The following is a 26,255-nucleotide window of genomic DNA, read 5'->3' as shown; positions in this document are numbered from 1 at the left end:
ACAAGTTATTGCTTTTGATAATCCCAAACTCCCTCTTAAAAATCCTTGGTGATTAGGAAACTTGCAAATTTCAAGGAATCTGAAACTTAGTTCAAACTTCTTATCTAGGAAATATTTTTAAGCTACCCTTTACTCACATTTTTGTACTTTATCGTCTTTTCTTTATATCTGCGAAGGTTATAAATAGGACTCCTCCAACAGTGCTCTGGTGTGTTCTAGAAACATCCTGTCTTACAAATTAAAGGTGTCCACAACCTTATATCCAATTTTTTAAAATCAATTTTTAATCTGGCAGTAAAAGGTGAAGGCAATAACAACAGGAGAAAGAGGACATCCATCACTTTAGTAACTGTATATTCGTTGTGGATATGACATTCTTAGTCTCATCTACAAAATGCAGAGATGCAAAAACATAATCACTGCTTTTAGACCCTACAGACTGGCCAGAGGAAATGGACCTCTTTCACTACCTCGCACCCTTACAGACCCACTCTACCTTGCACTTCTAGTGTCTGTCCTCCTTTTCATCTTTCTTCATGGAAAGTCCCTTCTAGTTCTCTACCTGTATAGTCACTCGCCTGCCCACTTCTCACCCCTTTATTCAATAGTCAGTGAATGCCCTCTGTGTGTCAGGCATTGTGGTAGGTTAACTTAATGCCCTGACCGGTTTGGCTCAGTGGATAGAGCGTCGGCCTGCGGACTGAAAGGTCCCGGGTTCGATTCCGGTCAAGGGCATGTACCTTGGTTGCGGGCACATCCCCAGTGGGGGGTGTGCAGGAGGCAGCTGATCGATGTTTCTAACTCTCTGTCCTTCTCCCTTCCTCTCTGTAAAAAATCAATAAAATATATTTTTTTAAAAATTAACTTAATAAATGGTACATAGTACTTCAAAGATATCTACATTTTTAACAGGTAAGTTGGCAGTAAAATTTATTTGGTTAATTTTTAAAAATATATATTTTTATTCATATCAGAGAGGAAGGGAGAGGAAGAAATAGAAACATCAATGATGAGTGAGAATCACTGATCTGCTGCCTCTTGCACGCCCTCTACTGGGGATCGAGCTGGCAGCCTAGGCATGTGCCCTGACTGGGAATCAAACCATGACCTCCTGGTTAATAGGTTGATGCTCAACCACTGAGCAACACCAGCCGGGCTTGGCTGTTTCTTAATGGGCTAAATTTCTTGAAATATTCCATATTTCATAGAAAAAAAAAGTTATTTGCTATGGCATAGCAATGATTTGGCCAGTCTATTTCTTATATGCAGGCATATACAGTATATCTTTCCCCTCATTTTATGGGAAATGAACTAATGCTATGATATATTTTTATTGAAAAGCAATATAAAATAGTTTTAGAAATAAGAAGGTAATGTTTTACATTATTTCTTCTATTATGAGTTTTTTATATTTTGTGTCAGAATTTACTTCCCATAACTATTCTTGCTTTAGAACATTTTATACTGGATTGTGACATTATTAAATATTGATTAGTGTTTAATTTAGACAAGCTTAATAAACTGCTAATCTGAGAATAATGGTCTTCCCCTTGTTTTTTAGACCTTTTTTCTGAACATGCTTATTTATGTACATTGTGGAAGTCTGATCCTGTTCTTCTCTTCCAATCAGCCAACAGTTCTTTTTGTACCTCTTCTGGAAGTTCATAGAAAACTGTAGGATCAACATCAGAAGGAAAAGTAATTTTCTCAGCAGTACAATCTTGCTCTCTATTTTCTGCAAGTCCTTCATGATCAGACGCCTCAGCTGTCGGTTGCTTATGGCTATCTGTAGTGCGGTTTTTGGAGAAAAGTTGCTCACTCTGAAAATTTGGAAATGAATGAAAAACAGATACAGTGGGGTTTGTATTTGAAAAGTGGAATCCTTGAGACTTTTTAGGTCCTTGACTCATTCGTTCATCTTTTAAGCTACTGTCTAAATAATGTGAATCATCCTTTTGGCTGGACAGGTAAGAGGAACTGTTATTTAAGCCTGAGGTTCCTGGTTCACAGGGAGATGATGAGGACATCTGTTTGCTATTAGATAAATTATCTCTAGGATTTAAGGGACTATCTTGCATTTGTTTTGGAGAAAAGAAAGATAATATTCCTCTGGAGGCCTGTAATGGAGAACTCAAACTTCCTTTCCCTTGAACTTTTTCTCTAGATTTTCCAGACAGGATTTCTTCTTGAATATCTACTGGAAGCTGTTTAAAGACTTCTTGGTCAATACCCTCAGGAAGTGAGCAGAGTGGGAAATCATCACTGTTTTGATCTTTAGAAAAACTTAGTGGAGACTCCCCAGTTCTTGGACTTTGAATTCTTCCAGTTGGTAGAAAATCCCAATTTGTTTTTTTGTCTTTCGAAAAATCCTCCATTTGAGTATCTTTCATTTTCTAGAACACAAGGATAGCACAATAATTTAGATATCTCTTTAAATATTCATGTTGCTGAAGTGTGAATATACCTTATTATCTGACCAATGTGTTTCTATCCTACTCAATAACTTCAACCCTTTGGGTCAACTCCCAACAACTAGAGATGACTAGTCCACTGCAATTAGTCACACTATTGTGTGCATCTTTACTCACTATTCCAGGAAGAGGTTTACTTCATAGATAGCACTGAGCCAGAAGGTAGGCATGCATTTAGAGACCTGGAAGGGATCTTAATAACTGTAAATTCAAACTTCCAGTTTTGTGAATAAAAGAATGATGGCCTAAAAAAGTAAGTGATTCGCCAAGGGATAGCTAAATATTTAAGTATATATGCATAAATATGTATTTATAAATATTTATATGTATGCATAGAGCATCCCTATTCTAAACTGTAACATTTAATGGAAAGGAAAAATATATACTTCCATGGTGAAAATCCAACATCACTATTAAGATACTAGAGGCCCGGTGCACAAAAATTTGTGCACTCGGGAGGGTCCCTCAGCCCAGCCTGTGCCCTCTCGCAGTCTGGGACCCCTCAGGGGATGTCCACCTGCTGGCTTGGGCCCGCTCCCTGGGGGATTGGGCCTAAGCTGGCAGTCAGACATCCCTCTGGCAGCCTGGGAGCCCTTGGGGGATGTCCACTTGCCAGCGGGGAGCAGGCCTAAGCTGCAGTCGGACATCCTTAGTGCTGCTGAGGAGGCAGGAGAGGCTCCCACCACCACCACTGTACTGGCAGCCGTCAGCCTGGCTTGTGGCTGAGCAGAGCTCCTCCTGTGGGAGCGCACTGACCACCAGGGGGCAGCTCCTGCATTGAGCATCTGCCCCCTGGTGGTCAGTGTGTGTCATAGTGACCAGTCATTCCCAGTCGTTCTGCTGTTAGGGTCAATTTGCCTATTACCCTTTTATTATATAGGATGGAGGCCTGGTGCATAGGTGGGGGCTGGCTGGTTTGCCCTAAAGGGTGTCCCGGATCAGGGTGGGGGTCACGCTGGGGTGCCTGGCCAGCCTGGGTGAGGAGCTGAGGGCCATTTTCAGACTGGCCACACCCCCTTCAGGGTGGGGGTCCCCAATGGGTGCCTGGCCAGCCTGGGTGAGGAGCTGATGGCTGTTTGCAGGCTGGCCACAGCCCCCAGCCACCCAAGCTCCCAGTGGAGGCTGGCTGGAAGCAGGTATCTGGGATTTATTTGTCTTCTATAATTGAAACTTTGTTGCCTTGAGCAGAGGCCACAGCCAGCCAGGGCAGGCAGGAAGTTTGGCTTCCTCCATCGCTGAGGCAACCAAGCCTCCTGCTTGCTCCAGCTCCTTGGCTGCTGGCAGCCATCTTGGTTGCATTTAATTTGCATGTAGTCACTCTGATTGGCTGGTGGGTGTGGCTTGGGCGTAGCAGAGGTGTGGTCAATTTGCATGTTTCTCTTTTATTAGATTAGATAACACTTTTCAAAAAATTAAATTTATTGGGGTGACATTGGTTAATAAGATTATATAGGTTTCAAGTGTACAATTCTATAATACATGATTTGTATTTTGTATTGTGTACCCACCACCCAAAGTCAAATCTTCCTTCACCATATATTTGACCCCCTTAACCCTTTACTAGCCCTTTTATATATTCATGAAATAAAAATTTAAAAACAACTTCAATTCTAATTTGCATAGTTTTCATGTAAAATTTTTCACTTAAAATTTTAAGCACCATAAAAATGTATACACGGTCAAATATAATTCATCAACACAATAACTTCAAAATAAAAGAAGAAGAGATCCAGGCCATTGCCAGATACACACAAGGTGCTTCCACTTATATTTGCCACTCTAATACCACTGTAAATTAATTCTCATTTTACAGATTATAAAGCAAAAAGTCAGCACCTTTTAAACTTTCAGTTAATAGACAGAATTAAATTGGTCAGAGAAAAATAGTAATTTGAAGAGGGCACTAATTCATTATTTCTGTAACACTATTCTATTCTCATTTAAAACTTATATGTAAATAAAATATTACTAAAATTATACTAACTAATAAAGAAAGAAAATAATAAAAACACTTTAAATTAAGAATTGTAGACATGGACAATTTAGTAAAAGACGATTATTTTTTAAAGAAGCCCACATTTAGCAAATAGAGGTTTGCTAAAGAGCCATACACAGGGCTTTGTTTTAGTCATCTGAAAACATGACTGGCCTTTGCCTCTCTACTGCCAACCTCTTATTTCTACAATTATAAAATTAGCAGTCATATTCTATCAATATTGCTATCAGAATTCAATTTAATGTCAAAACCAAGAAAACTTAAATGCTTTAACAAAACACTGAGGGGGGTGCTGGTAGCTTATGTATAAATTAACAGACAAAATAATTTGATTTCTAGTATCTAAAAATATTTTCATATGTATGAGCTAATCATCATACTCCTGTATATTGTTATAAAATGTTTCAATACTTCCAAAACAGGGAATCTCTATAATCATTTTCTTTTTTACCCAGTGATGCTTATGTTTTCTTCTCCATCATAATACTGTATACTTATGAGTAGCAACTGTAATATGATAGGTATTATATATACATGTAAGTCACTCAAAAAAATATAACCCCAAAGAAACTCTAAATTATATCCATTAAACACAAACTGAGACCTGTAATTTAATTACACAAATCCAGTAACAGTGTACTTACAAAACTGCGCTTGCCAGAGCATGAAGTTGTTGATAATGATGGTGTTAAATAATAATCAATAGTCCCTTTCTTAGTAGTATTTAGTGATTTAAGGTTGCAGAAGCACACACTTAAAAGGGTAAGATGAAATGGCATCTTCACATTCACCATGTTTCGAAAAAGTTTCATAAGTATGTCAACCATTGGCGTCATCACATCATAACTTCCTAAATAAAATGTTTAAGAAGACAGTATCTAAACACATTATAAAATAATTAACATTAAGAGTTTAATATAATTTAAATTAAAATCCTAAATAGATATCTTTGGGACATTTTGACAGTATATATGGAAACTAGGACATCTCAACATTACTACTAAATGCCAAATGAGTAAAAGTTTCCAAAAGAGTTGAAATATGGAATATCTGATTAAGGTAGTAATGATGTCAAAAAATATCCCCCTGTGTTATGCTCTCACATCAATGTTTCTCTCTTCTCCCTTCATCTCCCTCAGAAACCAATAAACGATTCTTTAAACAAAAAACAAAAAACACCTAAAACAAGCAGAAAGAAGAAAACAACAAAGTTGAAATAAATAAAATAGAAAGAATAAAAACAGAGAAAACAATGACAACAAAAGTTGGGTTTTAAAAAAGATCAAAATTGACAAATCTTTGCTAAAATTACAAAGGAAAAAAGAGAATACATAAATTACCCAAATCAGGAATGAAAGAGGAACCTCACTACAGACTTCACAAAAATTAAAAGAATTATAAGGGGATATTAACAACTTCATGACAACAAATTAGACAACTATGATGAAATGCATATATTTCTAAAAGACACAAATTACTAAAACAGACTCAAAATAAATAGAAAATCTGGATAAACAGTTAACAAATCAAACTTCTACTTTAAGATCTTTCTACAAACAAAAGCCCAGGACCATGAATACCCAAAACAATTTATAAAAAATTAAAGCTTGAGAGCTTATACTACCTAATTTCAAGAAAGAATCAAGATAGGGTAGAACTGGTAAAAGGATAAACATATAGATCAACAGAATAAGAACATCAAGAAATACATTTCTACAACATGTTTAGTTTTTTACAAAGGTGTAATGACAGTTCACCGGGGAAAGAATAGTCTTTTCAACAAATTCTTCTGGAACAAATGAATACCTACATGCAAAAGAATGAACTCAGACCCTTACCTTATACCACACATAAAAATTACTCAAAGTGGATCTAAGTTTAAAGCTCAAAACATTAAATTTCTAAAAGAAAACATAGAAATACCTGTGACCTTTGATTTAGGCAAATAACTTTTAGATATAACACTAAAAGCACAATTCATAAAAGAAAACACAAACACAATGAAATACCACTACACAGCCTTAAGTATGACTATCATAAAAGAAACTGATAATACTAAATGTCAATGAGAATCTGAAAAAACTGGAATGCTCATACACTGTTGATGAGAATGTAAACTGTTATACCCACTTTGGAAAAAATTTAGCAGTGTCTTAGAGTTCAACTTACCATAAAACCCAGCAGTTTAAACAAAAGTATATACCCACCCAATGACTTGCCAGCATCATTTTTCATAATAGCCAAAAAAATTGGAAACAATGTAAGTGCTCAAAAAGAAGTCATCTCATGCCATATAATTACAACAGTCTTGTTTTTTCTGAACTTGGGAAGCATTCTTAACTGAGTCTTTTACTTTTATAATCTATTAAACAACAACAAAGTTTTCTAGTGAAAATTTCTGATAAAGAGTTTAAATAGCTCACTAACCCCCTGTGAAAATCCTCTATCTATGGATCATATTTCTAATTCAAAATTTGCTCTCTTAAGAGTCTAATTAAATTATTAGGAAATTAGCCCATACCTGTCCCTAACTTCTGAATTATGTGGGATGGAATAGAGCACTGACGACTCTCACGGCTACAGTGCTTCTCAGATGAATACCGACGGATTATTAATCTTATTGTATGTGGCTTCCTTCCATCTTGGCATACTCTAAAAATAAAGAGAAAGAGCAATTTGAAAAATATTACCTAAAGATTTTAAAAAATTGTCAAGTTAATTTATATAAAGAGGACAGATTTAGTAACTAAAACAATTACACAGTTGATAAGTAGGCAGTAAGCAATAAAAATCCTTCACTAGCCCAAATAAATTATGCAAAGTCTACACACTAATGCTCTGAAATGTTAAGTGTAAGGCTCTCAGGCCTCACTCAGAATTGAGTGCTATCAGAAAAAGAACAGAAATAAGGCATAATTATAACAAGCAATTTTATAATCCAAGTCCAAATTATAACCAAAAGCAAAATATTAAAATTAGCAGGAAATTAAAGAAACAAAGAATCATTCACTGACAGAAACAAATATATGAAAAGTGACAGATTTTTACACATATTTTAAAAATACAGGATCACAAAAAGAAAATAAATTAATGAGATTATTTTTGTCAAAGAGCATTCCCCAAATAGATCCAAGAGAGCCAATAATAATGTCACCAATATGTTCCACATTAAGCAATAACTTGAAATATCAATTATATATTATACTTAGGAAGTACATGTACATGCATCCTAAAGAGCGTTCCATCCAGCCCTGGCCAGGTAGCTCAGTTGGTTAGATCATCCTCTTGATACACCAAGGTTTAAGGTTTAATGCCCCATCAGGGGCACATACAAGAATCAACCACTGAATACATATATAAGTGGAACAAATCAATCTTTCTCTTTCTCCCCCCCTTTCTCTTTAAAATCAATAAATACAAAATTTTTTAAAAAATTAGTGTTCCAGCCAAAACCGGTTTGGCTCAGTGGATAGAGCGTCGGCCTGCGGACTCAAGGGTCCCAGGTTCGATTCCGGTCAAGGGCATGTACCTGGGTTGCCGGCACATCCCCAGTGGGAGATGTGCAGGAGGCAGTTGATTGATGTTTCTCTCTCATCGATGTTTCTGACTCTCTATCTCTCTCCCTTCCTCTCTGTAAAAATTCAATAAAATATATTAAAAAAAAAAAAATTAGTGTTCCATACAAATGGTCTTGGTTTTGGATGGAACACTAAAACAAAGGTTTTAATGATATAGATAGAAAATTCACTTAAAGAATAGAAAAATCTAATTAGAGAAAACACATGTCATTAAAGAATAACATTTTCCTTTTTATCTGTATGGCAATAAATTAAAAATCAAGTACAAAATAAAAATATTTTACACTGTTAAATATACTCAAATTAAGTATTTTGAATTAGAAAATTTAGATTTCTGTAATAAATAATTTTTCTCTTATTTATCACAAAATATCTTGATTGCTGCTTTACTAAAATAAAAAATATCTTAAAGTTTCTGTAAACATATTACTAATTTAAATATTTTCCAGTTAAACTTGTTCTAATAAGTCAATATGCAATTAAAACACAATGATTTGATTCCTATAACTAATTAAGACATACTATAAAAAGGTTACATTCTAAGCAATCTTGAACTATTGCTTAGAAATTGGATTAAAAATTAGATGATTTTATACCTCTTACATATCTACATATACTCAAGAAGAAAAATACATTCACACACGATTATTTTTTGCCAGTCACTTAAAAGGTATTACACTCAATCACTGAAATAAGGGGCCACGGTAGAGAAGAGAATGGCAAGCAGAGATAAGGATAAACGGTTAACGGTATCGCACAGGCTTACAGCACCTAGACTCATTTCTGGGTTGATTCTTCAAATAAGAGAACCTATAAAAGTTGTAATTCCTGTGATTTTTCTATGTGCGGAACTATTTCTAATGGCAGGCTTTTCATAGTAGTCTACTATTTAGTTGAAGCAAAGCAGATGACCCACTTTCACAAGCATATTCACGGGCCCAGCATGAGTCATATCACTGGAGCTGGGTCATTGGCAGCCCCACTTGCATGCAACAAATGGTGAGCTGCACAGCTTTGCTCACAACATGAGAACCACACTGCATGTGACAGCAAAGTTGTAGGAAATTTCACTTCATCCGTTTCTGCTACTTAGACTCATCCAAAAACCTTTTTCTCTAGTCAGTCAGTCATCCAGGCATCATTAGAGAAGCACACCTACCTATCCAAAACTGTTAGACCCGTGACACCCCATTTTGAGAAATCAAAGAACTGAGAGGAACAGAGACAATACTCTTCTACGGAGTATTGGAATAGATATATGATGGCAAAGGACCGTGTCAGATAGGTGCATGTCTTGTTCTGCTTATGCTAGGCAACTTGTATACTCAAAGTCCCAGTGGACACTCTTCATGTACTTACAGACCAGAAGCCTGCACTCTCTCACATTCACTCTCACTGCTCACACACAGCCCCAGTTAGCTATGCTTTTGTCTGACTCCATTTTCTTTCACACAGAGTAAGGCTAAGGAGACATAAGGGTTCTTCTGCTTTATTGTTGTTGCTCTTAATAACTACCTATCCTCACCCATTACAAATTTAGAGGTGCAGGAATTCTAGAAAAACAGATAAAACCCCTTTAGGTTAACTACCAGCAGCTTAAGAGACACATAATAACCACAATGTTACTAAAAACCAATGGAACTAGATGGATTAAATTTATTTAAGAGCATCTGTTACTACCTTTGCAATAGCTTATAATGTAGAGAAATTCAGTGATAAATGATCTACTGTTATACTGATTAGTCTCCAGTTAATCTGTAAATTCCAAGGTACAACATCAAGTATTCTTTCCAGGACAGAATATACAGGATATGGCAAAATGGAAAATCACCTCTTCAAAAGATTAGCAAGTAATTCTTGGATCTTACTTTTAGCTTCGACTTCTGATGAACATTTTTTAAGTGAATCTTCTTCACTAAAGGACTACCAAAAAAGCACACATAAGGATTACTGTACACCAAACAAGCATATACAATTACCAGTGAGTAAGTCAGGTAAACCAACACAGCCTTGACTAACTTACCTCTAGTGCTTACTTTGAACCATTTAGTTCACTTTCATATTAACTTGTTTTTTTCTGCAGGTTATCATACTTCATTAGAAAAGTGCACTGGACGTCAAGAAAATTTTAAAGCTCTAGTAGCAACTCCAAGCTTTACTGTATGATTACACCGAGGCTCTTACTCTCCTAAAACTTGAATTTAACATTGGGCAAGTTATTTAACTTTTCTAACCTACAGTATCCTCATCTTAAAAAAAAAAAAAAAAAAAAAAAACTAGGGAGGGAGAGGAAGAGAGGAAAAGTTTATAAACAAACAATAGAACTACCTACCTTAAAGGTTTGTGAAAACTAAATGGGCTAATGTACATAAAGTACTTAGTAATGTGCCTGTCACATAAAAGATAATCAATCAGTATGAACTAGGTAATTAAACTTTTCTCCATCTCCTAAATCATTAGACTTCTCTAAAACCAAGACTTTTTAAAAAATTAAAATATTTTGCCTCATATATGCAATACTAGAGGCCCAGTGCACAGGTTCGTGCACCGGTGGGGTCCCTCAGCCTGGCCTGCGCCCTCTCGCAATCCGGGACCCCTCAAGGTATGTCTGACTGCTAGTTTTGGCCCAATCCCCATAGGCCGAACCGGCAATCCAACATCCCGAGGGATGCAGTAGTGCGCAAAGCGGCAGGCAGCTGAGGACCCCGAAGAGCCTCCCTCCGCTCATCCCAGTCCCACTGCGCCTGCAGCTGCTGCTCAGTAGAGCTGCACGGAGGCGGGAGAGGCTTGCATTGCCGCAGCTGTGCTTGCCAGCTGTGAGCCCTGCGCCTGGCACCCGTTGGTCAGCTGAGCGGCGCTCCTGCTGTGGGAGCGCACTGACCACCAGGGGGCAGCTGTGTTGAGCGTCTGCCCTCTGTTGGTCAGTGCGCGTCATGGCTGGTCGACCGGTCGTTTGGTCACTCAGGTTTTATATATATATATAGATAGGCTATTGGCTAACTTGAGATTGAAATACTAATTCTTAGATTCAATTTAAGAATATTTATTAATATATTATAATAAATTAGCTTCCTCACAGGAAAGGGACCATGTACTGACCTAACAAACTAGATTAGTAAAAACAGCAATAAACTAGAAACCTTTCTCAAATAATGTGACAACCAGTAAGTACTCAAGTGAAATGTCATTATGCACCTGAGGTGGTCCTGAGGGTGTTACAGGAGAGTTATCTTCTCCAAAACTGAGCTTCTGGATACACTGAGCAATGGAAATTCCTAATTCCTTTTCTAATATTTTGGATGAAAAGGTCTGAAGATCATGCACACTACTGATACCCAGTGCTTCCAGGCGTTTGGCAGTTTTATAGCCAATACCTAAACAAAAAGAAATGCATGTGTTACAATAGCTTTTCTCCTTAAAATAAAGCTAATTAAAATATTATCATTCCTATAGCAAGCATATCTTTAAATTCCATAACGAATATTTTGCTAACATCAAAGTTCATTAAAAATGAGATTGTTCTTCTTCTGCTCAGGGCCTGTGAGTTATATGAACCACTTTGCAAACCTAACAGCCCTAATATATTTAATATAATATAATAAATATAGAGAGAACCAATAAATTCAGTCTTGATAAAATGAGATTTTTACCACCTGTTATATACCATTGTGGAAGTTTTCAAGGATCATGGTGATTTTTCATATAAAGAAAAACTGTCATCAGAGCAATTAAAATTAGCATGTGCTTATTAGTTAATCTAACTGAATTCTATACACACACCAAATATTTATCTACAAGTCATATCTGGCAATATTTACCATCCACATATAATTAAGAGCCAGAAAACAAACAAACAAAAAATTCTCATTGGCAAAACTCCTATCATACAGTTTTTTGCAGGAAAACTCAGTCATATTTTATCACAGGAAAAATGTTCAAGCAATTTAGTACCCCTTTACTCCTCTCATTTAAATAAAATTAATTCTTCAGTTATCTGGTTTCCTTGAACAGTAAAAGAAGTAAATCAAAAGCAATGGTGTGTAGAGGATATTATTAAAGTGGAGTGACAGATATATTCAAAGCTGAAATAAAAGAGGATGGGCAAGTTGGCAATATGGAAGAAAAGAGAATGCCTGTTTAAAATAAATACAAGAATTCAAAGAGTAAAGCCGAGTAATAGTGTTAAGTATCAGAATACAATCCTCAATGTATTACAACCTGACATAGTAATTGTTCTTCAAAACACAGATTCAGATTCATCCAAAAAGTTAACAATTGTAATACTTAAGGCAAGGCAGTGAGTAACACATTTTGGAATCACATAAACACAGGTTAAATATGTGAAGAAATCTAAAGATTAAGTTTCAGTTGTCTTAGAAATTCACTTCCATAGAATTCTATTATAACATCTTTGTCCCCAGCAATGACATAGAAATGAAATTTAACATATCCATTATTGATGGTCTATGAAAACCTAAATATTTGATCTTCAAGAGTACAAACTTGCCCCAAGACCTGAATAGATCACCGAACCCTTCAAAAAATCAATTTCCTCATCTTTAAAATAAAAACTTTGCTTAAGTCTTTGGAAGGTCCCTTGTAGTCTAACATTTTATATACTAGTGACCTGGTGCACAGATCTGTGCACATTGAAAGGAAATTAAGTAGAATATTTTAACATCACTATTCGCCCTCTCTCTATAATAGAAGTGTCAACCAAATTCACAATCGACAATGACAGATCGAAACACATGTGTGCGATTGGTGCCAATGAGAGCTTTATATATATCACACGTGTGAGTCAACTTAGCCTTTTATATATATAGAACAAACTTGCTTAATTAAACTTTTTCCAGCCCAGTAAAGCACCCCAACTTCTCTTTCAGGTAATTGTCAGCAACACAGCAATAAATATCAACACAAAGCAGATTATTGTAGATCACGCAGGTGGAACAAAAGGTAAAATATTTAACGGTAGCAGTGTTTGACTATATTCTGCACAGTGAGAAAACCTGAAGTCATTTTTAAGTCCCACCATTTCTTTCTTCTTTTCAGTCAGGTCAAGTTTCTAAACTTTCTAAATCTCTGTTTTCCAGCTAATGAAAATAGGATTCCACTGAGTCTCCTATCTACCTACTCCAGGACTTCTGTGAGAATCACGAGATGAGGCATGTGAAAACGCTTCATAAACATTTGGTTAAATTATAAAATGTTTGTACCTGGCTATAAAGCAAGTTGGGTTCCTGGGCTGAAAAAACTCCAAGGAGGCTAGTCACTAGAAAGAGGAAACTGGGTGTTGCTACATGATGTCATTACCCGACCATTTCTCGGTTGGGGTGGGCTGTGGGCCGCATTTTGCACCATGGGGTCTTGGTAGTGTTGGCTGTGATTTGGTGGGGTGTCACTCCAGGATGGTGGTGGGGCCTGTGTCCCACATGGGAAGCTGAGTGTTTGTTCGTCAGTGCCAGGTCTGTGGTGCCATTTAATTTAATTTAATTTATTTATTTTTTATTTTTTTGCCATTTAATTTGAAATGGCCAGTGCGCGTCATGGCAGCTCCTGCATTAAGCGTCTGCCCCCTGGTGGTCAGTGCGTGTCATAGCTACCAGTCAGATGGATGGACATTTAACCTTTTATATATATTGATATTCCTCACATAGAGTTAGTGAAAGACCTCTTTAGATGCAATGTACAGTATAAGATTATGAACCAGGGATTGGAAATAAAGGACTATATACTTCCAGGTTATAACTTTCATGATCATATTCAAACTATACAAAAGTAGGTAAAACTAGAAAAGTACTTTTATATATTTCCTAATACAGATGTCCTCCAAAGAACATTAGCTTGTCTGGTTTTCTCCAAGAGTCAAGTACATAGGCTCTAAGAATAACTACATCTTACCTAATAATACACAAACATGTAAATTGACCATCCCTCTGCTACGCTCACCAGCCAATCAGGAGAGTATGCAGATGAACCCAACAAATATGGCGGTTAATTTGCATAAGTAGGTGCGAAGCGGTGGAGCGAAAACTGAAGGCTCCGGCCGGAGCAGCGACGACTGAAGGCTCCGGCTGGAGCGAAGGCCTGGGTCCAGGTGCTGGAGGAAAACCTGTGCCGGCAGCCAGGGGAAGGGAAGGCCTATTGCACGAATCTATAATTTTTCAAAAAAATACAATAAAATATATACTTTTCAAATATGTGTGTCTTACCAGGCATTTCCTTTATGTGTTTCAAACTATGAATGAGATCTTGAGAACTTTCAGGTAGTAAGACTGTTTGTTGATTTGGTTTAAAGATGCCAGAAACTAATTTTGCCAGTAATTTATTGGAAGCTACTCCAGCACAGCCAGTGAGACCCAGCTGATTGTACATGGCTTCCCGCATCTCTGCCGCAATCTGAGATCCAACAAGTAGTTTGATGTGCAAGACGTCATGCAGGTTTATAGCTATAAAAACAGCCAATGTCATTAAAAAACCACAAAACAATTTAATTTCCTTTTTTATGAATGAGTTTTATTTACAAATGAGGGTTTATTTAACCTAAATTCAATGTCCTACCACCACCATACTGCCACCCACTTAACTAATCTGCTTTGTTCTTCACTAGAATTCGTTAAGTAAGTAACTACAGGGAGTGAACTCCAAGGGCCTGTGATAGAGAATGCACAGACGTGCTTAATGATGAACAGATTATAAAAATTCATCTCTCATGAAAAATTCCTACTGACATCAGTACAACTTTTACATTCCTGTTTACCTGTAAGTAAGCATAAAAGTATTGCATTAATAAGACAGTCAACATTACAGTTTTAAAGAACTGAATCTAAACTTTATGTACTGGCTGTATGAAAAACAATTTTAGATCTGTCCATATTTAAGAGATTTCTTATGAAAAGTGCAGGGAAATTATCTAGAAACAAGTTTTCTTAGGTGTGAAAATGGTCTTACAATTATATGAGACAATCCTTATCCTCAGGAGTACTTACAAATGAAGTGTTATATTGCAATTTACTTTCAAATGGCTCGTCAATTAGTCAACCAGTCAATAAAGAGCAAAATAAAGCAAATGTGAAAAATGCTAACAGTATTGTATGGACAAGGAGAGTACAATGAGTGTTCTCACTGTATTATATTCTGTCAATTTTTCTAGGCAGAAAAAATTTTAACAAAAATTGTGGGGAATAGGAAGAATTCATGAAGAATTAGACATTTCCTTTTTAGGTTAGAAAACCTGGCTCTCTGTACTATGTTCCAACCAATGAAGTCTGAGTTTGCTTTAAGAATTACACAGAAACCTATTTGGAATCTTCTTGCTACTTAGTCTTTATAAGTGACAAGAGACCACAGGTACAAAAGATGGAAAAGCTTCATGTCGTCTTCTAGAAGAGAATTGTAGCTCTCCCCCTTTTCTTTAATATCAGGGAGGTGGAGAACTAGATGGGAGACTGATCATCAGCTCTCAAAACACAGGGATAAGAGGAAGCACATGCTGAAACCTAGGAGCAAGATGGTTTCTTACCAGGGCAAGTCTTACACAAAGCAGAGTAACTTGTCTTCCATTGGTATAATGTGGAAGTCACCAGCAGAGTTGCATATGTTTCAAAGTCTAATTAAAGAGTCACTAGAACTCGGCGAGGGAGCCCGCCTTCCCCGCCCAGCTTTCAGCCAGGGCTCCTGGTCCCTCCGAGGGGCTGTGGGCCCCGGACACGGGCCTCCCCGCCTGGGCTCCCATAAAAATAAAAAAAAGTCACTAGAGATATTGCAGCTGATTTTCAAATGCAAATGTCTCTGGAAATACCACCAGCCATTTATACTTTAATCTGAGAAGGAAATGAACCATCCTGCTTTCATGCTAACAGTTGGCAAAGGTTATCTGAACTAATGAACTAGGAGCTTGCAAAAGATGGCAGGTAGGCCTGGACGAGCTTCCACAAGGGTTAGCTCAGGGGACAACATGAGGGTTTTGGTGCCTTGGGGGACTAGAAGCAAGAGGGGACAAAATCAAATTTATTCGGTCTACCTCAAAACCTTGCTTAAAGATCGTTTTAAGAGAATAAAAAGTTATTCTAAAAAGTATATTATCAAGCCAACTCCTGTAACTTAAGAGATATGAAAGTTAAAAATGATAATGCATGGACCATGTCAGAGAAATGAAAAGTGCACCGAGCATTGAGCTACATGAGCAACACCTAATTTTAGCCATCTTAGATTACTGAAATATGGCTATACCTCCAACAAAAGCCATAACATTTTCAGAAAGTCAATTAACTCAACTCACAGACTATTAAGCCGAAGAACATATAGGCATAACCCACAGACACAGACAGCAATAAGGTGATGGCCAGAGGGATGGGAGGGGCTGAGGGATGGATGGAGGTAGGCAAAGGGGGGGGGGGGCGGGAATGGGGACATCTATAATAGTATCAACTATAAAAAATACAAAAAACAAAATACTAAATAGGATAAATAAGAAACCACTTACACTGATTATTGTATACATGACCTGACACAGTCAGTGCTGAAAGATCATCACTTGGAAGCTGCTGTAGTCTCTTCTCAACCATTTCTGTTAGATCCACAAAATTTTCATCAAATCCAAGTCTCTCAACAACTGGACTAAATTCTTCCAACAACTCTAAATTTAAATAATATTGGAACACAGATGTAACAAGTTATAACTATAATAAATTTATCTATTTTATGCTTACCTCAAATATGTTAAAAGTTTTACACATATTCACAGTTCCACAATATCTATATAGTAAAAGCCTAAGTGACTGTTACGGCGGAACAACTGAACGACCAGTCGCTATGATGTGCACTGACCACCAGGGGGCAGACGCTCAATGCAGGAGCTGTCCCCTCGTGGTCAGTGCACTCCCACAGGGGGGGTGCTGCTCAGCCAGAAGCCGGGCTCACTGCTGGTGAGCGCAGTGGCGATGGCAGGAGCCTCTCCTGCCTCTGCGGCAGCCCTAAGGAGCAGCAAGTCAAGAGGTAAGGAGCAGCAAGCAAGCAGGCAATAAGGAGTGAGGGGTCCCGGACTACGGACTGCAAGAGGGTGCAGGCTGGGCTGAGGGGACCTCCCTCCCACGCCCCACTGCATGAATTTCGTGCACCAGGCCTCTAGTATTTAATTAAATCCTGTTAACTGGGATTTTTAAAAAATATATTTTATTGATTTTTTTACAGAGGGGAAGGGAGGAGAGGGAGTTAGAAACATCGATGAGAGAGAAGCATCGATTCAGTTGCTTCCTGCACACTCCCTACTAGGGATGTGCCCGCAACCAAGGTACATGCCCTTGACCGGAATCAAACCTGGGACCCTTAAGTCCACAGGCCGACGCTCCATCCATTGAGCCAAACCAGCCAGGGCAAGGGATTTTTTTTTTTCTGTATCACATTTTTAATAAAGACTATATATTTCTAACAAAATAAGTCCAAAAATGATATTCCCTGGACAGATACTCATAGCAGATTTAGTGCAATCTCCTACACTTATAGTTACTATATTCTACATTAAACATCAATAGTTATAATCAATTATGATATTGAAGCAGTAGGTCAAAGAATAAATTATAGTCTGCCTAGAAAAGCAAAAACAATAATATATTCTAGCTATATTTTCCACAGGAGTTTCTAAAGCCAAAACAAAAAATTATAATTTCCAATTATTACTGAGACCAAAAGAAAACTCACCTGACTTTCCAAATACATCACAATTCAACATTTTAATTAGCCATTCCCCAACTTATTCCTTAAGGGCAGAGATGGACCATAATTTACATGTATTTGAATGTCTAGAACAGCCGTGGGCAAACTACGGCCCGCGGGCCAGATCCCGCCAGTTTGAAATGAGTAAAACTGAAAAAAAAAAAAGACCGTACTCTTTTATGTAATGATGTTTACTTTGAATTTATATTAGTTCACACAAACACTCCATCCATGCTTTTGTTCCGGCCCTCCGGTCCAGTTTAAGAACCCATTGTGGCCCTCGAGTCAAAAAGTTTGCCCACCCCTGGTCTAGAACCTAGAAAAAACCTAGTCCTTAAGTCAAATGTTTAGTAAACTGAACTGAACCAAGATTTAATATAAATTCAAAAGGATGATCAATTCTCATTTTTAGGATCTACACTAATAAAAGAGAAACATGGTAATTGGCGTACGACCGCTACCCTTCCCATTGGCTAATTAGCGAGATATGCAAATTAATCACCAGCCAAGATGGCGGTTAACTGTCAACAAAGATGGCGGTTAATTTGCATATGTAGGCACAATGCAGGGAGGCAAAATGGAAAGCACAGAAGAAGCCCCCTGGCACTGACAGTGATCGGAAACCCAGGGGGGAGCTAAGAGCCGGGGGGCAGGGCAAAGGCGGCCCCTAGGGCCGCCTTTGCCCTGCCCCCCGGCCATGATCGGAGAATCCTGGCCTTTGCCGCTCTGGCCAGTGATAGCAGGAAGTAGGGGTGGAGCCAGCAATGGGAGCTGAGCAGAGGTGGAGCCAGGGATCTCCGGGTGGCTGCAGCCGCTGCCCGGAGCCCACGATCAGGGAGCGGTTGCAGCTGGGTGGGGGGGCGGCTGCAGCTGGGGGTCCCCGCTGCCCTAACGCCTCGGCCAGAGGCATTAGGCACGGGCAGGGGTGGAGCCCATCAGGGGGCGGCTGCAGCTTGGGGGATCCTCTGCCCGGGCCTAACGCCTCCGCCAGAGGCAAAAGGCCCGGGAGGGGCGGCTGCAGCTGGGGTCCCCACTGCCCGGGCCTCACGCCTCAGCCAGAGGCGTAAGGCCCGGGGCAGGGGCGGCTGCAGCTGCGGGGGTCCCCTGCCCAGCCTAAAGCCTCGGCCAGAGGCGTTAGGCTGGGCAGGGCCAGCTGCAGCTGGGGGTCCCCACTGCCCGGGCCTCACGCCTCAGCCAGAGGCATAAGGCCTGGGCAGGGGCGGAGCCCACAATTGGGGGGGGGGGGGCGGCTGCAGCTGCGGGCGGTCCCCAGCCCAGCCTAACACCTCGGCCAGAGGAGTTAGTGAGGCATTAGGCTGGGCAGGGGCAGCTGCAGCTGGGGGTCCCCACTGCCGGGGCCTCACGCCTCAGCCAGAGGAGTAAGGCCCAGGCAGGGGTGGAGCCCACATCGCAGGCGGCTGCAACTGGGGGTGTCCCTTGCCCAGGCCTAACGCCTCAGCCAGAGGAGGTGTTAGGCCGGGGCAGGGGCAGCTGCAGCTGGGGGTCCCCGCTGCCCGGGCCCAACGCAGAAGCGTAAGGCCTGGGTAGGGGTGGAGCCCATGATCTTGGGAGGCTGCAGCTGCGGGGGTCCCCTGCCCAGGCCTAATGCCTTGGCCAGAGGCATTAGGCCTGGGCCGGAGCAGTGCCAGTAATCATGGGGAGCAGGGGCACAGTCACTGATGGTGGGAGCTTGGGGTCCCCTGCCCAGGCCTAATGCCTTGGCCACAGGCGTTAGGCCTGGGAAGGGGTGGAGCAGGAGGTCCCTTGGAGAGCTGTGGGTCCCCTGCCCAGGCCTAATGCCTGGGTGAGAGGCATTAGGGCGGAGCAGTCAATTGCAGGGAGCAGGGGCCGAGTTGATGATGGTGGGGAGCTGGGGGTCTCTTGCCCAGGCCTAATGCCTTGGCCAAAGGTGTTAGGCGTGAGCATGGGCAGAGCCAGCGATCGCGAGCAGGGGCGGCGTGGGCGATCGTAGGGAGCTGGGGTTCCCCTGCCCACCCTGATCTGGGACACCCTTCAGGGCAAACCAGCTGGCTCCCACCTGTGCACCAGGCTTCTATCCTATATAATAAAAGGGTAATGTGCACATGCAATTTTTTTCCCCAAATATATTTTATTGATTTTTTACAGAGAGGAAGGGAGAGGGATAGAGAGTTAGAAACATCGATGAGAGAGAAACTTCGATCAGCTGCCTCCTGCACACCCCCTACTGGGGATGTGTATGCAACCAGAGTACATGCCCTTGACGAGAATCGAACCTGAGACCCTTCAGTCCGCAGGCCGATGCTCTATCCACTGAGCCAAACCCATTAGGGCGGTAATGTGCAAATTGACCCTAACAGCAGAACGACTGGGAATGACTGGTCACTATGACACACACTGACCACCAGGGGGCAGAAGCTCAATGCAGGAGCTGCCCCCTGGTAGGCAGTGCACTCCAACAGGGGGAGCTCTGCTCAGCCACAAGCCAGGCTGAAGGCATCACATTGGCGATGGTGGGAGCCTCTCCTGCCTCCTCAGCAGCTCTGTGGATGTTCAACTGCAGCTTTGGCCCGTTGGCAAGTGGACATCCCCCAAGGGATGTATCACTGCCAGCTTAGGCACAATCCCCCGGTGAGCAGGCCTAAGCCAGCAGGTGGACATCCCCGGAGGGGTCCCAGACTGCGAGAGGGCACAGGATGGGCTGAGGGACCCCCGAGTGCACAAATTTTTGTGCACGAGGCCTCTAGTTAAGATTAATAACAACTTAGAAATCATTGAGAAGAAATTTCATTTCTCTCTGTATTACCTATTGATACCAGCTGGATAGCAGAAAACATTTACTATTTTTTTCATCTCTGAGGCAAATCTTTACAATTTAAGAATATCTAACACTCTCATACCTACTAACAATATGTTGGGACAAACTCATGTGCAACATATAGCAGTATTCAAAATTTTAAATGCAAATTACCTCTGACCCAGCACTCAACTCACTCTTACCTTATAGATACCCCATAAAATTATGCCAACATTTCCATAGGAAAATGTCTACTGAAACATATATTAGTAAGAGCAAAAAGTTGGTAACAGCTTAATAATCCATCACTGTTGGGAAAACCATAAAATTGATCATTCAGAACAAGACTTTAAAATATATATATATATTTTTTTATTGATTTCAGAGAGGATGAGAGGGAGAGGGAAATAGTAACATCAATGATGAGAATCATTAATCGACTGCCTCCTGCACGCCCCCTACTGGATATCGAGCCTGCAACCCGGGCATGTGCCCCCAACTGGAATTGAACCCGGGACCCTTCATTCCGCAGGCCAACGCTCTATCCACTGAGCCAAACTGGCTAGGGCAAGAACAAGATGTTTTTTAATACAAAGAGCTGCTATTAATAATTATGCAGAGACATTAGGCATAAAGTAGGACATACTGTCTTCAGATCACTAGAGGACTGGTTAAATAATATGAAACCAAATTCAATGGAATACTGCAGTCATTAAAAAGAGTGAGGAGGAGCTATATGAATGGCATGAAAGATCACCAAGAACAAAGGCAAGATGCACAACTCTCTGTATCTTACAATTTCTTCTGTATATACTAAAAATCAACTTCTTAATATTCAGACACACAATTTTGTATAGATGCACAAGTGCTACTTGGGGAATATAGTCTTGTCTTTTCTGCATGGCTGTCCTTCCTTCCCCCTTCCTCCCATTTTAGCACTGCCTCTTCCACTCCAGAAGGTAACTATTAAAAACTTAGTCCTAGCTGGTTTGGCTCAGTGGATAGAGCATTGGCTTGCTGACTGAAGGGTCCTGGGTTCAATTCCAGTCAAGGGCACATGCCTGGGATGCGAGCTCAATCCCCAGTAGGGGGGCATGCAGGAGGCAGCCGATCAATGATTCTCTCCCATCACTGATATTTCTCTCTCTCTCTCTCCCTCTCCCTTCCTCTCTGAAATCAATAAAAAAATATATATTTTTAAAAAGTTAAAAAGAAACTTAGAATATACCCTCTCTTATTTATCTTCCTGTTCATAAATACATATGTACACACATATGTGGGGGAGGGGTTTGTGCTATTGTTTTATACAAATGAAAGTTATACACGTTTTGCATCTTAACTTTTGCTCACTCAACAAGGTATGTATTTATGAGTCAAACATACAGCACCATGCATTCTCTTTTTAAAAAAATATATTTTGTTGATATCACTGGGTTAAAGAATATAATATGTAACTTTAATTTTCTATATTGCTTTTTCATAAAGGCTGTAATACTTTGTTTCTACTTTTTCTCACATTCTTTCTTTTTTTTTTTTCAAGTATGATGGATATAAAATCGTATCTTACTAATTCAAATTTCCGTAGCCAATAATGAATTTGAGCATTCCTTTTTTCCAGGTAATTATTGGACATATATTTGCCCTTTTTGTCAGTTGGCTATTAACATTTTTTTGTCAATTTTCTTGAGCATTTTTGTTAGTTTGTTAGCACTTTTATTTATTTATTTTTTTAAATATATGTTTTATTGATTTTTTACAGAGAGGAAGGGAGAGGGATAGTCAGAAACATTGATGAGATAGAAACATCGATCAGCCTCATACTGGAGATGTGCCTGAAACCAAGGTACATGCCCTTGACCGTATTTGAACCTGGGACCTTTCTGTCTGCAGGCCTAGCTCTATCCACTGAGCCAAACCGGTTAGGGCTTGTTAGCACTTTTAGTTATCATATTTAACCCTTTCATCTGAAAACTGCTAAAAATACTAAACAAACACAAACAGGAGCAAAAATATAAATAAATATAAAGCTAGTTTTTAATTATGTTAAACATTACAGAAGCCTCTCTCAATTAACATTAATGCATTAACCTATAGCATATCTCTCATAATTAATTTAAATTAAAAATTAAAATATTTGGTCCTGGCTGCAGTGGCTCAGTGGTTGTGTGTTGACCTATGAATCAGGAGGTCACGGTTCAATTCCCAATCTGGGCACATGCCTGGGTTGTGGCTCGATCCCCAGTAGGAGGTGTGCAGGAGGCAGCCAATCAATGATTCTCATTATTGATGCTTCTATCTCTCCCTCTCTGAAATCAATAGAAATATGTTTTTAAATTAAAATATTTGGCTTTCTTTAGTATATCTTCCCATTTCTTCACTGTTAAATACTGTTTTACATTTCTTATATTTACATGACACCATTCATGAAAGACTTCAAACTTCTTTTAACTTTATATTTTTTGTCAACATTATTTATATAAAGTCATCGTCATAAATATTTCAAAAAGTGGGCAAGACCTAAAATAAAGTTATTAGCAAAAAGGAACTGACTTATGGCAATTTACACTTATTAAAAGACTAGAGGCCCGGTGCACGAAATTTGTGCAAGAGTAGGCCTTCACAGCCCCAGCTGCCTCGGCCCTCACAGCACTGGCTTCTAGACAGTTGTTCCGCTGTTCGGCCATTCAGTCGATTTGCATATTACCCTTTTATTATTATAGAAGATTCATGTAATGAACAGGCCTCCATTGTAAAAATTAATGCTAAAATAACAGTGCCTATAATCTGTACCTGTAACCTTGTATGATATCTCTCTGTAACGCGTCAGGTCTTCTCCATTAACTAACACCAGCTGTGGACACTTTTCTTTTGCATCTCTAACATTCATAAGTTTCTTTACTCCAAGTTCCCTAGCTTCATAGTTGCAGGTAACCACCAAATATTTCTGCTGAACACCTATAAAAATAAATATTTATGAGAAAACAGAGAATTAAAAAAAATCTTGAAATATAATTTACTCATTCCATCTTATAATTGTCATTTGCAAGGCAATCTGTTTTGATAAAAAAAACTCTACCTCAGGCGGTGTGGCTCGGTGGTTAAGCATCAACCTATGAACCAGGCAGCAGTTCAATTCCTGGTCAGGGCACACACCCAAATTGCAGGCTCGATCCCCAATGGGGGTGTGCAGGAGTCAGCCAATCGATGTTTCTCATTGATGTTTCATTCTCTCTCCCTCTCGCTTCCTCTCTCAAATCAATAAAAATATATTTAAAATAAAAACCCATATCTTGGTTTAAAAATACAGCATCCATTCATCAACATTCTATAAGTAAAATTTAACAGAAATTTACCACACATCAATACATTCTATGGAGTCTTCAGCAAAAAATTCAAATAAAATCGGTACGGAATTTTTTTCAGGCAATACAAAACCAGAATAATTTATACTGAATTAACTCTATACAACTCTAGACCATGATTTACCAAAAAATAAAGCAGCTGAAAAATAACAGTACAATTACTGGTGGCTGCTAGAAAAACTCACTTATCTTCTGAGTAACTGTCCAATGAATATAAAGCAAAATTCTGTTAACAAGTGCCAACCTACAGCAATTATCAGGGATCTCCCCCAATACATGTTCTAATTATTGAACTATTCTTGCTAGCCACCTACAAAAAAGATTCCACAGTGAGGGGGCATTCTGAGCCCCCTCCTTATCAAAAATGATTAAATCATCATCCACAGCACGTATAGAAATTCTAGTTTACTGAATCTTAGTGGCTTAAGATTGCTAAAACTCTGCTTTTTCTTTTACGCAAATTGACTACGTGTTTACCACCGTAAAAACAATGTTCACCTAAAACATGGTAAAGACAAATATGTAGAAAATAAAATGGCTGTGTCAAATTCACCATTTATTAAATGAGGTTTATAAAGTTTACACCCGGTAGTGAAGCAAAGATACTGTCCATAAAGCACCTTAAGAACTGCTTCCAAATCTTTCTAATGTGGTTAGTAAATCAGAATACAATAAACATAATAAGCGAGTGCTAATCCTCTTAGACAATAAAAACATTATAGACGTGCATCATTACCTAAGGGTTTGCCCTTTAGTTCCGGATTTGAGATCATTTCTACTTGTGCATAAAAGCAGTCCAGGTCCACGTGTACTATGACTCTGGATGAAGAACTTCCTGCTGGCACCGCCCGATCATGAACTGATCAAACAAATGCAAAGAAACACAAACATAATATTCAGGCTGCTTATCATCTCTGAGCAACTGGCAGTTCCTCACAACATGGTGACTGAGGGAGAAAAAAGGATGCAGAGTGATTTTAAAAGTCCTTTCCGGGATTTATTACAGCTGTCAAAACAGCTAAAAATCACAGACATGAGAGCAACTCCATCTACAGTAGGGTCTGCAGCCCTGTTTACTTAGCATTTCTGTGTGCACTGTGTTTTTCTCAAGAAGTAATAATTTTTTTTGGGGGGGGGGGGGCGGGTAAAAACTTGATTAATCATGGAAGATGCAAGAGGTAATCCTCTCACTTGGAAGTTGACAGTAAAATTCGGGATAAATCGGAAGGGGCAGAAAAGTTTAAACACTGATTTCAATCATAAGAGAAGGACTGAGATTCAGTGCTGAATCGCCAGTGCCTGGCATATAATAGAAGACCAATAAACGCTCGCCAAATTGTAAGAATCCGTAAATATCTCTTGGATTAAAAAAAAAAATAGCCAATGTCATGGGGGAACGGGGAGGTGGGGATGGAGACACGGGGAAGATGAGACGCCAGCTGTTAACATCAGCTGAAAAATAAGGCAGGTTAAAGGCGATGTGATATCTGGTTTGGATCCTGGGACAGAAAAAAAAAAATATATAGTGAGAGAAAACCTGGTAAAACGTAAACACAGCTTGTACTTCAGTGAACAGTATTATACCAACATGAATGTCTTAGTTTTGACAAATGTACCCTTGGCGAGGTAAGATAGTAACATTAGGGAAAACTATTTCTCCAACTTCTGCAAATCTAAAATTATTCCAAAATTTTAAAGTTTAATTAAAAAAAAAAATAAAAGGGCAGAAAGGAGAGCCCGGGGTTGGGCGATCGATGCCAGGTCGATCCGAGGCTGGACGTGGGTCACCAGAGAGGCGGCCACCCACACGTGCCTCGTGCTGGGTTCCCCCAGCCCCTTCTTCCAGGACCCCAGCCCCAACGTCTAGGGGTCAGGGTCCCCCTCCTGCCACTTCCAGCCGCCCGGGAGCCCCTCCGGCTCTCAGGGGGTCTCCCAGGGACCCTACAAACACACCCTCAGCGTCTACGAGCTGAAGCCACCCGTCGCGGGTCTCAAAACACCAGGCAGCAGGCAGCCGCCCTCGTGGCAGCGCCAGAAGCCACGCGGGGCAGGACGGTCACACCCCAACGGCCGCCGCCACCGCCCCGGGCGTCCGCCCGCCCCGCCCTGCTCCTCGGGCCCGGGCGCACCCGGCGAGCCGACTGACACCCCCGCCTCCGCGCCTTCCATGGCCCGAGCCGCGTCCTCTTCCTCGTCGCGGGCGCCTTCCGCCTCGGGCCCCGCCCCCAGCTCCTCCCTCCCGCGGCGGCCAATCGTAGCGCAGCTTCCGGCCGCTTCCGCCCGGTCTCTAGGGAAACCGGGGGCCCGCCCCCAGCCGCCGCAGCCCTGGCGCCTGCGTGGTCTGGGCCGACTAGC

The 26,255-nt window shown here is 40.2% G+C and overlaps 1 protein-coding gene across 1 annotated transcript; it reads right to left on the bottom strand.

Moving 5' to 3' along the window:
* On the bottom strand, positions 1-26,125 carry POLI (DNA polymerase iota). The gene is made up of 10 exons (XM_070421179.1): positions 26,030-26,125; positions 24,637-24,759; positions 23,329-23,493; positions 16,534-16,686; positions 14,261-14,497; positions 11,241-11,419; positions 9,877-9,968; positions 6,989-7,119; positions 5,112-5,317; positions 1-2,393 (listed from the first exon to the last, which is right to left on the bottom strand). The coding sequence occupies exons 1-10, from the start codon at positions 26,067-26,069 to the stop codon at positions 1,581-1,583; spliced, it is 2,139 nt and encodes a 712-aa protein (XP_070277280.1). The 5' UTR covers positions 26,070-26,125; the 3' UTR covers positions 1-1,580.
* Between the last annotated feature and the right edge of the window lie 130 nt (positions 26,126-26,255).

Source organism: Myotis yumanensis, unplaced genomic scaffold (genome assembly GCF_028538775.1).
Source record: "Myotis yumanensis isolate MYYU_CA2020_CCGP unplaced genomic scaffold, mMyoYum1.0.hap1 SCAF_7, whole genome shotgun sequence".
In the NCBI taxonomy this organism is placed as follows: Eukaryota; Metazoa; Chordata; class Mammalia; order Chiroptera; family Vespertilionidae; genus Myotis; species Myotis yumanensis.
Note: the sequence above shows the minus strand (reverse complement) of the source record. Positions and strands in the feature narration are given on the sequence as shown.